This window comes from Ictidomys tridecemlineatus, chromosome 4 (assembly GCF_052094955.1).
Source record: "Ictidomys tridecemlineatus isolate mIctTri1 chromosome 4, mIctTri1.hap1, whole genome shotgun sequence".
Taxonomy (NCBI): Eukaryota; Metazoa; Chordata; class Mammalia; order Rodentia; family Sciuridae; genus Ictidomys; species Ictidomys tridecemlineatus.
The window spans coordinates 48172671-48186047 of record NC_135480.1 but is presented as its reverse complement, the minus strand read 5'-3'; the positions used below and the strand labels follow the sequence as shown (position 1 = coordinate 48186047).

The window sequence follows — 13377 nt, the reverse complement described above, 5'->3', positions numbered from 1 at the left end:
TGGATCTTAACTCCAATCGTTTTTTATGGAGTCCATGAACAGGTTGATCAAGATGGAATCCAGGTGCACTGCCCTAATTCTGTCATTCATGACCCCTCATCAGTATTCCACCTCAGCCCAAGCATTCGCATCCTGTCAGGACCTTCTCAGTCTATTTACAATTGCTTAAAGGTCAGGCTTGAACTACAAGCTTGTAACACCTATGTCACGATCACTCAGACTTCAAGACTGCACAAAGCTGATTGCTGTGCAAAGGTTGACTGCCTGCTTCCCAGGGCATGACTCCTCTCTGCCTTGATAGACCTATATTCTCGCTCTCATCTTACTCTCTCAGAGGTGCAGTGAGGCTGTAGGAAGACACATACAGGCTGTGGTGCACAGCAGGAAGAAAGCCACTTCCACGCAGAGGAAAAGAAACCTTATCCCCTGCAATCATTCACTCCTCAGCTCTTCCTGGCTACAGGCTTAAATGCCTGTCCTTAAATACCTCTCTGGACTGCACTCACATATGGTTTATTGCTAACTAGTTTTTGCCCAAAATAAGGCACCTTGGAGGAGAACAAATCTTGCCATAGAGAGGCCATTCCTACAAACAGGGAAAGAATGTGACTGACAGATTAATGTTGAAGGTGCTTTCTTAGGGCTGTGGAGCTGAGGGCTGCAGTGGAAATTGAGGCCTTTAATCTCCTACTCCACAAAGAGTCTATCCTCATACCAGTTCAGGTGATTGCCAGCAGGTAATGATAGTTCTGGGCTGGGTCTGTTCTTTGTACCTGAGGTATATGCACACTAGTAGCAACTCCTTATACCCACATCCCTTCTGTACTGAATTGTTTAAGGGAAATGGTTCAAATGGGGAGAAAGAAGAGACTCCTTTGAACATTCTTAAAAAATTATTTTTATAAGGTGAATGTACATCATTATATTATAGCAACTGCATCTTCGTCAAGTTTCTTCCTAATGATCTGGACCAAGCCATTTAGCCCAGCCTTTGACATCTCTCTCTACTTTCATACAACTTCCAAGGGACTATTTGAGGGATCTTTTGCAAATTAAGATGAGTCCTGTTGCTCATGTGCAAACTCCTTGGCTTAATTTATTGGTGAAATGGTCCTACAGAGAACCAGGGTAAAAGCATGGTAAAAACAAGCACACACATCTGACACAATCAACATTACACTGCAGTACTGAAAGGCACCTTGTCAGTAAAGGCACCTAAGGACTCTGTGAGGGTGGGTACTTGAAGATGGGAGCTTCTCGAGCTCCAGCACATCCTCTCAGAACACACTCAGGTTGGCAGTAACCATATTCACCTTGTCCAAGGCAATGTCTTGCCAGGCCATGGTAAGACTGAATTATGACTTGTCAAGTCCTATACCCGCAACTGTATAACACCAGAACATAATTACCTAATTGGTTGTACCTGCTGCCTTTAATTAGTCCAGTGTATAGGGTTTCTGCGCATCATCAACACTGTCTAGTCATAGTCCATGGGCTAAGTAACAATGTCAGACACCATGTGTGTGCAAGCTGACAGTCTGTGGAGAGGCGCAGGCTGGCTGCACACTTTGCACACTTGGACCTTAGTTCTCCTTTCTGGCTTCATATCTATCTCTCTCTCTCTCTCTCTCTCTCTCTCTCTCTCTCTCTCTCTCTCTCTCTCTCTCTCCCTCTCTCTCTCTCTCTCTCTCTCTCAATCACTCATACACACACACACAGTCTCTATACTCTATAAAGGGGTGTTTGCAGAAGCCAGCCCCTCAAATGCAAATATCCTCTACTCAACAAAAGTGCTCTCAGATGTGCTTTCTGATATGAAATTTAACCCACAACTCAAAGACAGAGCAAATGTTCCCTCCTCTGTGCTGCCCCATTCCCTAGGCTTCTCTTGTTCCATTTTCAGTACCTGGAATTACTGTCAAATTATGTATCCGTCTCCACCCCTACCGCCATTCTCTCATAGGACAATATCATACCACTAAGCATTCATTAAATCTTCATGAACAAATGTGTGAGTGGATGGATGGATGGCCAAATGACTTCCTTTTCCTCTTTAGAAATAAGCAGCTAATTATATTATTTTCCTCAGCCTTCCTCTGTTCCTCTCTCCTGGCATTCAGACATGACCCCTGGTCCCCCACCTGGTCAGCAGCTGGAGTATTGTCTTCTTTATTACCATCCTCAACAGGGACATTGAGATGTCTAGTGGGTTGCTGTAATCTGCTCTTTGGGCACAGATCAGCCCTGTGTCTCATAGCCCACCACACTATCCTCAGAACAAAGTTCCTTCCTCTGGTTTTCTAGAACTCATAGCTTAAGACAATAATTAAAGTTTCTATTTCCTCTGAACAAAAGTGCTTATACCATATCTCAGAATGTATCATTTCTTCCAGTGCTGTCCAAAAGAACTTTCTGTGATGGTAGAAATGTTCTATATCCACACTGTCCAATACAGTAGCCACTAGGCACACATGGCAACTGAGCATTTGATGTTATTAGTGGCTAAAGACATGGATTTTTATTTACTGGTCTTAGATGTATGGACACATTTTAGACTATAAATGAACTATGACTTAAATATGTACACCAAATTATATGTACATTTATATTATATATGCATTTGTGTGTATGCAGTCTAGAATTTAAGCATTAAATTTAAGCATGTTTTTAAAGTATCCATAAATATGAATTGTGTCCACACAAATGGATTGAGTTATATATACACTAAGTGTGCGCATTATCACCATTCTATCCATTCAAGCATCTTTTGTTTTCAAGGGATTAAGAGTAATTTTGAGAGCCCCACATACCTGTAAAAGGGATATTTCCTCTTAGAGAACAATTCTTGGTTTAGATTTAGACTTTTATATTCCCTCCTCCACTACCTAACAAACCTTGAATGCCAGTGGTTCCTTTCTGGATTCTTGCTGGTGAGAAGTTCCCATGACAAGGTCCCTAGCCAACTCCTGCCCCTACCCACCACACACGCTGAGCTTCCTGAACACTTTGGCATATTGCAGATGGCTCCACTTGCACCATGTCCGAGTGGATCACCTGGTCCCCCTGCAGCATCTCCTGCGGAATGGGCATGCGGTCCAGAGAGAGGTATGTGAAGCAGTTCCCAGAGGACGGCTCTGTGTGCACACTGCCCACCGAGGAGACAGAGAAATGCACAGTCAACGAGGAGTGCTGTGAGTTGGGGAGCCAGGGAGGGAGGATGGGCATGAGCAAGCAGACCCAGAAGCCACTGGCATGACTCCAAGTCTGTTGTACTCCCCAGCTCCCAGCAGTTGCCTGATGACCGAGTGGGGTGAATGGGATGAGTGCAGTGCCACCTGTGGGATGGGCATGAAGAAGCGGCACCGCATGGTCAAGATGAGCCCAGCAGATGGCTCCATGTGCAAGGCTGAGACATCCCAAGTGGAGAAATGCATGATGCCCGAGTGCCGTGAGTGGGTGTGGGGAGGGCACTGGGCAGAGGACCCAGAATGGGCGTGGAAAACAGGAGCACTCCTTACAACCACATCAAGGTCAGAGGTGACAGGCACAGGGGGAAAGCATGGCCCACCACCTTTGTAGGGTGCTGCCAGGAGTAAGATGAGAGCCAGACCCAGAGACTGGCCTTTTTTGGTGGATATTCTAAGCAATGCTAGAATGGCAAACTGGTGGCTTTTGGATAGAATTCTGTAGCTCTTTCACAGAAGCATCTTTCTTGGAGCAGCAGGGAATAATAATAATTTAGGCAAGGCATGCACTCCCCAGGCCCAGTCTCCACTCTTGCTCCATGCAAAAATGCATTAGACCCACATATCAACACACAAAGGTGAAGCACACACTCAAGTATATACGCATCCTAGAGATTTCAGTATCAAAGTCCAAAAATGCAGTATTGAGCCTATCCTTTAGTGCATAATTCTTGGATGTGGAATGTTTTATCTCTAGTAAAATCCTACTCAGAACTTCAGTGCTGTTTCAAGTGGGAACTTGTGTGCTCACATCACTGACCTCATCTGATGTCTGGTCATGACCAACAGCTGGGCCACAGGAGATGCAGGAAAGTATCAAGAAGGACAGTAAAGTGCAGAGCCACTTCTTGCTCCAGGGATTCACCATTCCATTTTACTCCAGGGGCCACAGCAAGGGACAGGGTTGGGGCATTGTGAGGCCAAGATCAAAGAAAACTGTTCTCAGTGGAAAACCTGACTCTTCACCTAGACACCATCCCATGCTTGTTGTCTCCATGGTCTGAGTGGAGTGACTGCAGCGTGACCTGTGGGAAGGGCATGCGGACCCGCCAGCGGATGCTCAAATCTCTTGCGGAACTTGGAGACTGCAACGAGGAACTGGAGCAGGTGGAGAAGTGCATGCTGCCAGAGTGCCGTAAGTCCCGGGTCCTGGAAACCACCTCCCCCTTCCCCTCCTAAGTTTCAGAATCCAGAGAAGTCTGAATTAGGTCATGCTGTGATCATGCTGCTAGAATCTACAGTAAATGATTTGATGGGGAGTAAGAGTAGGGTTTGGGTCTGTCTTGGCATAGTTATCTAACACTTCAGTCACTCTCATTACCAAAAACTGCAAGTGGTTATGATGTCTAAATGGGAGACATGTATATAAAACACTCACTTCTTCCCCTCGTCCAATCTCCAATTATGGACTTGTCTGATCCATGGATTTTCTGAGCTATTTCATCCTGCTCTTCCTCCCTATGACCATTTTATTTACCCTTTGAACCAGACACTAAATCAATGACTCCAGCAGCCTGGTAAAAGACAACAAGAAAACAAGCCAAGTTCTCTAAAACATGCTATCTACCCCCATCTCCTCCAAAATCTGTAGTCAGCTGTTTTTGACACGGGGACAAATCTCCCAAGAAGAGAGATTTGTGGAGATTTTCTGGCCAGCTTTCCATGACAGCTGCTCTCTTAGGTGAAAAAAGGGCAAGCACACTTTGCTTGCTCTGATGTTTTCTGGCTTCCTCTAGTATGCACTGGCAGTCTATCAGGTCTCCTCCCCTTTCTAGTACTCAGGTTCAAATCCCAGCTCTGTCCTTACTGGTTGCCTAACCTTCAGCAGACTGCTTAACATCCCTGTTCCTCAGTATCCTGATCTGTATGATCAGAAAATACTTCCTAGGTTGCTCTGAGGAATAAACCCAGTAACCAGCACAAAGTGTGAACACTGACTGGACTAGCAGGTGCAGACATCAACTGATGATCTATGTTCCTGAGCTGTTTTAGCTAGACTGGATCACATGTATGGATAACCTGCACCAGCAACCAAATAAAGTATGATGTTTAAAATAACTACAATTGGCCTGATAAGTCAACCCAGCTCATCAGGTTAGGGCCCCACACCCTTTTGACAGGGACAGTTACAACTGAAACAAGTCTTCATAAGGCCCAATGGAGAAAGGGTGGTGGAAACACTTATGTAGAACTTTGTTAACTGGGAGCATTGTCTCCTTTAATCCTCACAACCTAAGAGAGAAAAATACCATCATCCCCATTTACAGCTAAGAAAGCTTCCTGAGCTCCCACAGGTGAAAAGGCCTGAAACTACTTAACAAAATGAGTATTTCCTAGATCCAGCCTAGCTCTCACTCTGAAAAGACAATAGTGTGTGGAATCATTTGCCTCCTACAACACATCCTGCAAATCAGATCACTGTTATTCCCCCTTTACATTCATGAGGTGCTGCCCAAGAATTTGCTGGATCTTGCACTATGATAAACCACAAAATAGCACTTGCTATTGACCCTCTGCTAAATTTCCCATTTTTGACTCCTGTATTTTTTGCATAGACCACCATATATAGGACATGGAATGATGCTGAAAACTAGAAAAGCTGCCTGGGTCTTAAGAAAGCCACTATTCCCTCCTTTGTATTGGTCCCCAGGGGTCAAGCCACCAGTTATCTTGTTGACTTGTTCTTCCCAGGGAGGCAGCCTTGCTCCAAGAACCACCACCAGTAAATTATGTCTTCCTTAAGAAATTCTGAGTCCTTGCAGGCTGTGGGAGGTTGGTCTGTGCCACTTTAGGCTGATTGGACAATATTCTAGGAGCTTACGCAGCAGGGCAAGAGGCTCTGAACACACCTTCAAAGTCCCTCAACACCTTCTTGAGTCAAAAACAAGATACAGAATGTGGGTCATGACCTGGCACCAATCCTACCTCTACTATTTACTGACCATGTGGGATGGATAATGTCATTCTGCTTCATGGAGCCTATTCTTTTTGTACACACATTTTTAGGCTTGGTACAATCTATAGGCTTGGTAAGACTTCAAACAAGTATAAGTGACCATATCTTGTTTCAGATGTGAGATACACTCATGCCCATCTGTGTCTTGTCAGCCATTGACTGTGAACTCACTGAGTGGTCCCAGTGGTCAGAATGTAACAAGTCATGTGGGAAAGGCCACATGATTCGAACCCGGATGATCCAAATGGAAACTCAGTTTGGAGGAGCACCTTGTCCAGAAACTATACAGCGAAAGAAGTGCCGCATCCGGAAATGCATTCGAAATCCATCCATCCAGAAGCTGCGCTGGAGAGAGGCTCGAGAGAGCCGGAGGAGCGAGCAGCTGAGGGAAGAGTCTGACGGGGAGCAGTTTCCAGGTACATACACTTGCCAGTGTGCAGCTCAAAAAAAGGAATGGGGGAAAGATTTGATTGACTTTTTATATACATATTAAATATTTAAATGAATATTTGAGAAAAAAATCATAATTTAGGAGGGGTTTTTACCAAGGAAAGTTTAGAAATGTAATGATAATCTGCCAAATATAAATTTTCAAAGAGCAAGCCTTTAGAAATTGTATAATTCCTTCCTCTGCATATATAAAAACCAGAAGTCTTGTCGAACCTTGCTCAAAATCACATTTGTAACTTGCTAACCCCATTTGTTCCTTCCAAAGGGGTGAAATAATGGCATAGGTATGTCAGAAGTCTCAGTCCTTATTTAGGAAATGTTTTCCAGGACCTCTTGGAATACGTTGCCTATTTTAAGGGTGTGGTTCAGCCAAGACAGCCCCCAGCCTATGGCTCCTTGATTTTTTTCAAAGTTAACCACCAAGTTTAGCAGCAGTATGTCAGCCTTGAGCTTTATTTCTTCAAATAACATGGAACAAGGCTGCCATGATAAATAAGTGATAAATGCTCCAAAGGAACAATGAACCAACTGCTAATGGGGCCAGAAATAAGCATCTTAACACTGACTTGAATTTAGGGTGACGCCAAAGCTGGGAAAATTAAGACTGGGCCTTGAAGAATGTGAAGTTTGCCAGTTCAAGAAACGTATTCCAGCCAGCAGAAATAGCAACTGCCAAGGCACAGAGATACCCAAGAGTATATACTCAAGCAACAGATGGTATGCAGATGGAGCAGAGGACGAGGAAGGGAGGCAGGAAACCAGACTGAAGAAAGCCAGACCATAAAAGGCCAGTTGCTGATTGAGGATTTGGAACTTGATTTTCTAGGTGGAGGTCTCAAGCAAGAGTGATTTTAACAGATCTGTGTTGGGTCATTTGGAAGAGGCAAAAACAGAAGCACAGAAACCAGTTATTAAGTTTTGCTTGTAGCCCAGCATAAAAGAGTGTATATGTCCTCCTCCAGCATAACTTGAGGGAGTTCTAGGACTTAAAATAAATAAATAATCCCTGCCTGGGGCTGCACTGCTGAATAAACTAACCCAAGCTAAGAGAGCAATACCCCTCACAAACCAATGAAACAGTGAGTTGGGAAGATCCACAATTAAGCCTTGGGCACAGACTGATAGAGTCTCTTTGGATTCCCTGGGAGGGTGAGGAAGGTACCTACAAAAAAGTTAAGATCAATTTCTCAAGCCATTTCTAATTATTTTTAAAGGTACAGCTCAAATGACCCCTTCGTGCTTCCTTAAGATACTCTACTTCATGCCAGGCATGGTGGCACAGGACTGTGATCCCAAGCTACTCAAGAGGCTGAAGCAGAAGGATTATAAATTCAAGGCCAGCCAGGGCAACTTGGCAAGGCCCTGTTTCAAATTTTAGAACAAATTAAAGGATAGGAGGGGCTAGAGATGTGGCTCAGTGGTAGTGTGCCTATGGGGGTTCAATCCCCAGTAAGGGGGAGGGGCGCTTTACCTCTACCTGAGATGATGATGAAAGAGGTGTACAGATGTGAGAAGCTACCAGTACACTGTCCTATCTTTAGGGAGCTGTTCACACATTAAGATACCTGTTGCACATAGTCAATCAATCAACATTCATTAAATCCATCTATATGCTAGGCTCTTAGTTTCACCATGAAACTTAACCATAGTATGGTAAACAGATATCTAATGCATGATCATAAATGTGATGGGTTCGAAGTAGGGCAGATAGTGAGCTGTGGAAGCATGAAAACAAAAAATCTGATCTCTAGGGGTTAGGAAAATTTATTTGAGAAAGGCAAGTTTACTCTAAGTAGAAAAAGCAAGTAATTGTTCTTTAGTTAGTATTTGAGAGGTTAAACTTAGGGAACAAGACATACAAGGAATTGTTTTGTGCTCTGTGAGTGGTTGCTGCCTCACAAGCAACTCCAGAGTCACCAATGGTTGGACTGTTTGCTTGTTTAGTTTTCATTTTGCATTTAAAAAAAATTAGCTGTCAATGGACCTTTATTTGTCTATATGTGATGCTGAGAATCAAACCCAGTGCCTCACACATACTAGGCAAGTGCTCTACCACTGAGCCACAGCCACAGCCCCCCAAATAGCAGCTTTTTAAAAGATCATTTATTAACATGATGCTGCAGGTCAGAGACTTGAGCTCATTCAGCTGGATTATTCTTCTGAGGTCTAGCTTGTGTTCATTCTCATTCATATGGCCACAATCAAAGAGCTACATGGGCCATACAGGCCTCAACTACTTTTCTGGGGCATCAAGGGATGGCTGGGCCTTTCTCTACATGGTTTCTCCCATAGGTTTATCCAGGTTCAAACAGTGGTGGAAAGGTTTTTAGCAACTTTTCTCAAGCTGTTTCAATTGATGGGCTGCTTTGCTTAAATGTAAGGTAACCAGTGCTTACACCACAGATCGAAGTTACTGAGTGTGCAAAAAGCAGTTTTCCCTTGGTTTGGTTTGGTGTTTTGGTGCCATAATCCTCCTAGGAAGATAGCCACTGGTCAAAGCAAGTCACGTTGCCAAGCTCAGATTCAAAGGGTAAAGAACTGAACTCTGCCCCTTCACAGAAGAACCACAAAGCATGAATGGTTTTTTTGTTTGTTTTGTAATCTATCACATATGAGTGAATAGTCCCTAATGAGGACTCTAACAATTAGTTAATTCCACAAATCATTAGATATAGAAGCAGAGAAGGAGACCAGACAAATGAATTCTTGAGGTCAGCACTCCAATTCTCCTGACCTAACCAGGCATTCTCATGTTTCTAGGCTGTAGGATGCGCCCATGGACAGCCTGGTCAGAATGCACTAAACTGTGTGGAGGTGGGATTCAAGAACGCTACATGACTGTGAAGAAGAGGTTCAAAAGCTCCCAGTTTACCAGCTGCAAAGACAAGAAGGAGATCAGGGCATGCAACGTTCACCCTTGTTAGCAGGGATACAAGTTTCCCAGGGCTGCACTCGAGATTCCAGAGTCACCAATGGTTGGACTGTTTGCTTGTTTAGTTTTCATTTTTGCTGTGTTGTTTGCCCAATAGTCTTGTGGATGCCAGGGATGTCCTTTGTGGATACTTTTTGGTGGGTACAGGCCATGTGGGGCTCCCTCAATTATGTTTGGCCCTCTTCCTACAGAGAAATGAGTAGTGTCAGTTGCCTTGTACTAAACTGAAGCATGTTCCTCTGGAGCATCCACCTGGCCAGGCAGGACAGAGACCCTGGCCTCCTCCACATGGAGGGGGAACTGTGTCTAGAAATGACTGTGTGCCTGGGTGCCAGGGTGCAGCAAGTAGTAAACACACCTGTCAGATGAAAAGAACAGATTCCCCTCTTTCTTATCTTTGACCTGTTCATTCTTGCAGAAAACTTCCATTTGCCTATCTCTCTTCATTTAGTGGAACTTTAAGTCTCTTGTTAAGTCTACTCGGTCATTATAAGTTCTTGGGGGAAAATGGTCCACATGAGAAGGAGAACTGATATGGGTAGCTTTTATTCAGACACTAAGAAACTCTATGTACATTTACCTTGCCTCCTAATATTGGCTCCTGATACCCCAAAGGATGAAAATGATGACTGTTGTATTTAAATGGAACCAGTTCTTACATCAGTGTTGAAGGGTATGAGGTATAGAAAGTTGTCTTCCCTTGGTTTTGCTTTGGGTTTTGGTATCATAATTCTCCTAAGGAAGCTAGCTTTATGAATGCTTTGATAAAAGATCCTTATTGGAAGCAAGGCCAAGGCACCCAAATTTTCCTGCCAGTTCCAAACCTTGAGTTTTCAAATCTTCCTATATATCTATCCAGACTTTGAAGTTTTCAAATCAGTTTCTAAAAAGAAAACATTTTAGTTATACCAACATTTTACTAAGTCTGCCCAAAGGCCCCCATATCATTTCTTCAACAAAACTACCATCTCTGAACCTAAGTTATTTTTCAGTCATAAAGTTTTATATATAGAGAGAAAAAGACTAAGACAAAATCTAGAGAAAAAAATATTATGGAATCAAGCTGAAATTCTGGTACAAAGACAAGCCGGTGTCAGCTTTCTACACCAGGGCTCTGGTTCTCATGGATATGAGAAATCTACTCCCTTCTAAGCCATTATAAGCACACCAAATTCAGGGAGACTGACTACCAATGATTAGCGTAAAAGCACTATTTTCTCAGTTGAGCCCACTGACAGTTTTTGCTCATGCATTTATTGTTAAAACTATAGTTTCACTTCTTTTGCAGGCCTTTTTTTATTGCTGCTTAATCCAAATATATACCATGGGCGAGATGCATACAATGCTTTGGATATGCTACTTTTAAGAATCTGCATTAAATACTTCAGGATATTTCAAACAACACATATATGCTATAACCTGAATATGTATTTTCTTTTAACACAAGAGAGACTATCCAATAAAAAACGCATTGGGTCTGTTGTTTGTGTTTTTAAGCTAACTAAATGTGCAAATGGTTGGATACTTTAACAATTGTTATCCAAATCAATCATTTTCAGTAAGATATGGGTTTTACTCTATCTGAAGGGGCTATTACATCCCTAAGTTAAGTTACTCTGGAGTTTTGAGTTGTTTCCAACATTATTTTTTTTTTAATTCTTCAATGAATTGCTCTCTTCCCCCAAAGGAGCATAATATTAAAAAAAAAAAAATAGGAGGTTTAATTTTCCACTTTGGGCAACAACAAAGTCCTGCTATAGAATCTGCCCACTTTTGCAACATCTAGCTATCTTGATATTCAAAGTTCTCTAAGATGGTGATGCCTAAGTAACCCTAAGACAAGCTGCCCTAGTGTCTCATGTTCTTATTTGGTCCCTGTTGGGTTCATTTTTAGTCTTGATTTGGAAGATTTAAAATCACGTAATTGGTTAATGGCTAAGAACAGGTAACATGCTTCTCTACACAAGTGTTTTTTTGTTTGCATTGGGGAATTTATAAAAAGTGTCAAATCTCTTTCTTACCAAAGTCTTCTGTTAGTTGGTTTATAGTTTTTCTGGCTAATCATTTTGGAAATAAAGACTTTTTACTACAAAAATGCAATCTGTTTGAACTTCCACTTGAGATGGTAAAGATTATAAGAAAAATTGCCAAATAAAAAATATAATTGTACATATTTTTTATCAGTGCCAAACTAGTTATCTTATTTATATCCACAAAAGATAACAGTAAGAAGTTCAGAGATACATTTCCCAGTCAAACATTGGGTTACTTACCTGTTGCCTTGCCAATGCATTTTATTTGAAGAAAATCTGTTGTAGCAAATAATAAAACCTGGGCTTTTTTAGACCCAGAACTGAAGAAAAAAAAAAATCAAAAAGAATTTGTGCTGTTTTTCACTTGAAGTTTGTGTACTAAATATGTGTTAGGCATACTCAAAGCCTTTGTACTCCCTTCCAAGAAGTAAGGGTACATTACACATTCTCATGTCACTTCAACTCTCCAGAAACTTAACCTACATCAAGACCATTGCTAAAAAGTCAATATACAAAAATTACTCACAGATTATCTGTGACCTATTTCTGTTTAGTCTATGTTTCAGGCAGTGAAGAATAAATTTTTAAAAAATCTGAAAACCCAACTGCAAAAAGTCCTCTCCAGATATTGTTTAATGGAATCTGACCTGGAGGGGTTTTTTTAGTTTTCTTTTTTAAACAGTTTTGGAAATTTTGTTACATGGCATTAGTTCGCTTAGAAAGGAGTTTAAATATTTATACCCTAAAGAAATGGGTACTATTATTCAAACTAGATTAAACCATAAATGTTTAATCTCTAATTACAACACAGAATCAAGGAAGACAGCCATTTCCACTACTTTGCTATTTGGTGCTATTAGTTTTAATAGAATGATTCATATTGTTCTTCAATATTGCCCAAAGTAGGGAGACTGAAAATAAATCAGTCCCTTTTGAAAATGACTGAGATGCAGTAACAAATTATAAATAGCAGCTGAATGTTAATTAGCATGAAGCTAATTCTTCAATTTAAATCCTTTGAAACTGAAAGGAAAAGATCTATTCTAAAATGTCACATTTAAATAATGATTTCTCTACTTCGGAAATCTTGTGGGTTCAGAAGCCTTATATATTCCATAGGGTGGAGTAGCAGAAGCTGTGTAATGGTTAAACCTGGGGAATCCTAAGTTCAAATGACTGCTGCACCTGAATAGCTGTGAAAGCTGGGAACAGTTTACCTTTTCTGACCTCAGAATCAACACAAGTTTTCTCATACTAAGGAACTCTTCTACCTGACCTTCAAAATGGAGCAGTTCTCACCTTGAGTGCAGGTCCTTGTGGACTCAATGAAAGCCTAGTCTACTCTGCCCGTCCCTCACTTCTTCATAGACTAGTAAATGCCCACTTTGTGTTGAAGCGAGTTTGAGTTGCATTTCAATCACTTATAATAAAAAAGTCATGATAAAATAAGTATGCATAATCTTTACAGTTATCATCATAGCAAAATGTAATTTAAGACTTTCCACTTAACATTTATGATATCTTAACATACGACAGCATTAACATTTTCTCATATTGCTCTTCCCATATTTAGCCTACTGATAATAGTTCTCACATTTTTAGTAGTTACATACTTAAACATTTTTCTTTATCTCAAATAGTTTTTAAGTACTAATAGGAGAAAAAGAGCAAACATCTTACTCAAGACTATTTATTCTTTACAATACTTGGGAGTTTGTAAAAGTACAGTTTCTGTTTTTCAAAGTGTTGGAATACAACTCC

The 13377-nt window shown here is 41.5% G+C and overlaps 1 protein-coding gene across 1 annotated transcript in view; it reads left to right on the top strand.

Annotated features, from left to right (window-relative positions):
• Positions 1-11756, top strand: part of Spon1 (spondin 1) — a 266766-nt gene extending 255010 nt beyond the window's left edge. The window contains exons 12-16 of the mRNA XM_005326779.5: positions 3021-3191; positions 3281-3448; positions 4216-4380; positions 6354-6617; positions 9412-11756. Of these exons, the coding sequence (XP_005326836.1) occupies positions 3021-3191; positions 3281-3448; positions 4216-4380; positions 6354-6617; positions 9412-9575 (932 nt within the window). The 3' untranslated portion in view covers positions 9576-11756. The remainder of the gene's footprint in view (positions 1-3020; positions 3192-3280; positions 3449-4215; positions 4381-6353; positions 6618-9411) is intronic.
• Positions 11757-13377: the final 1621 nt, after the last annotated feature.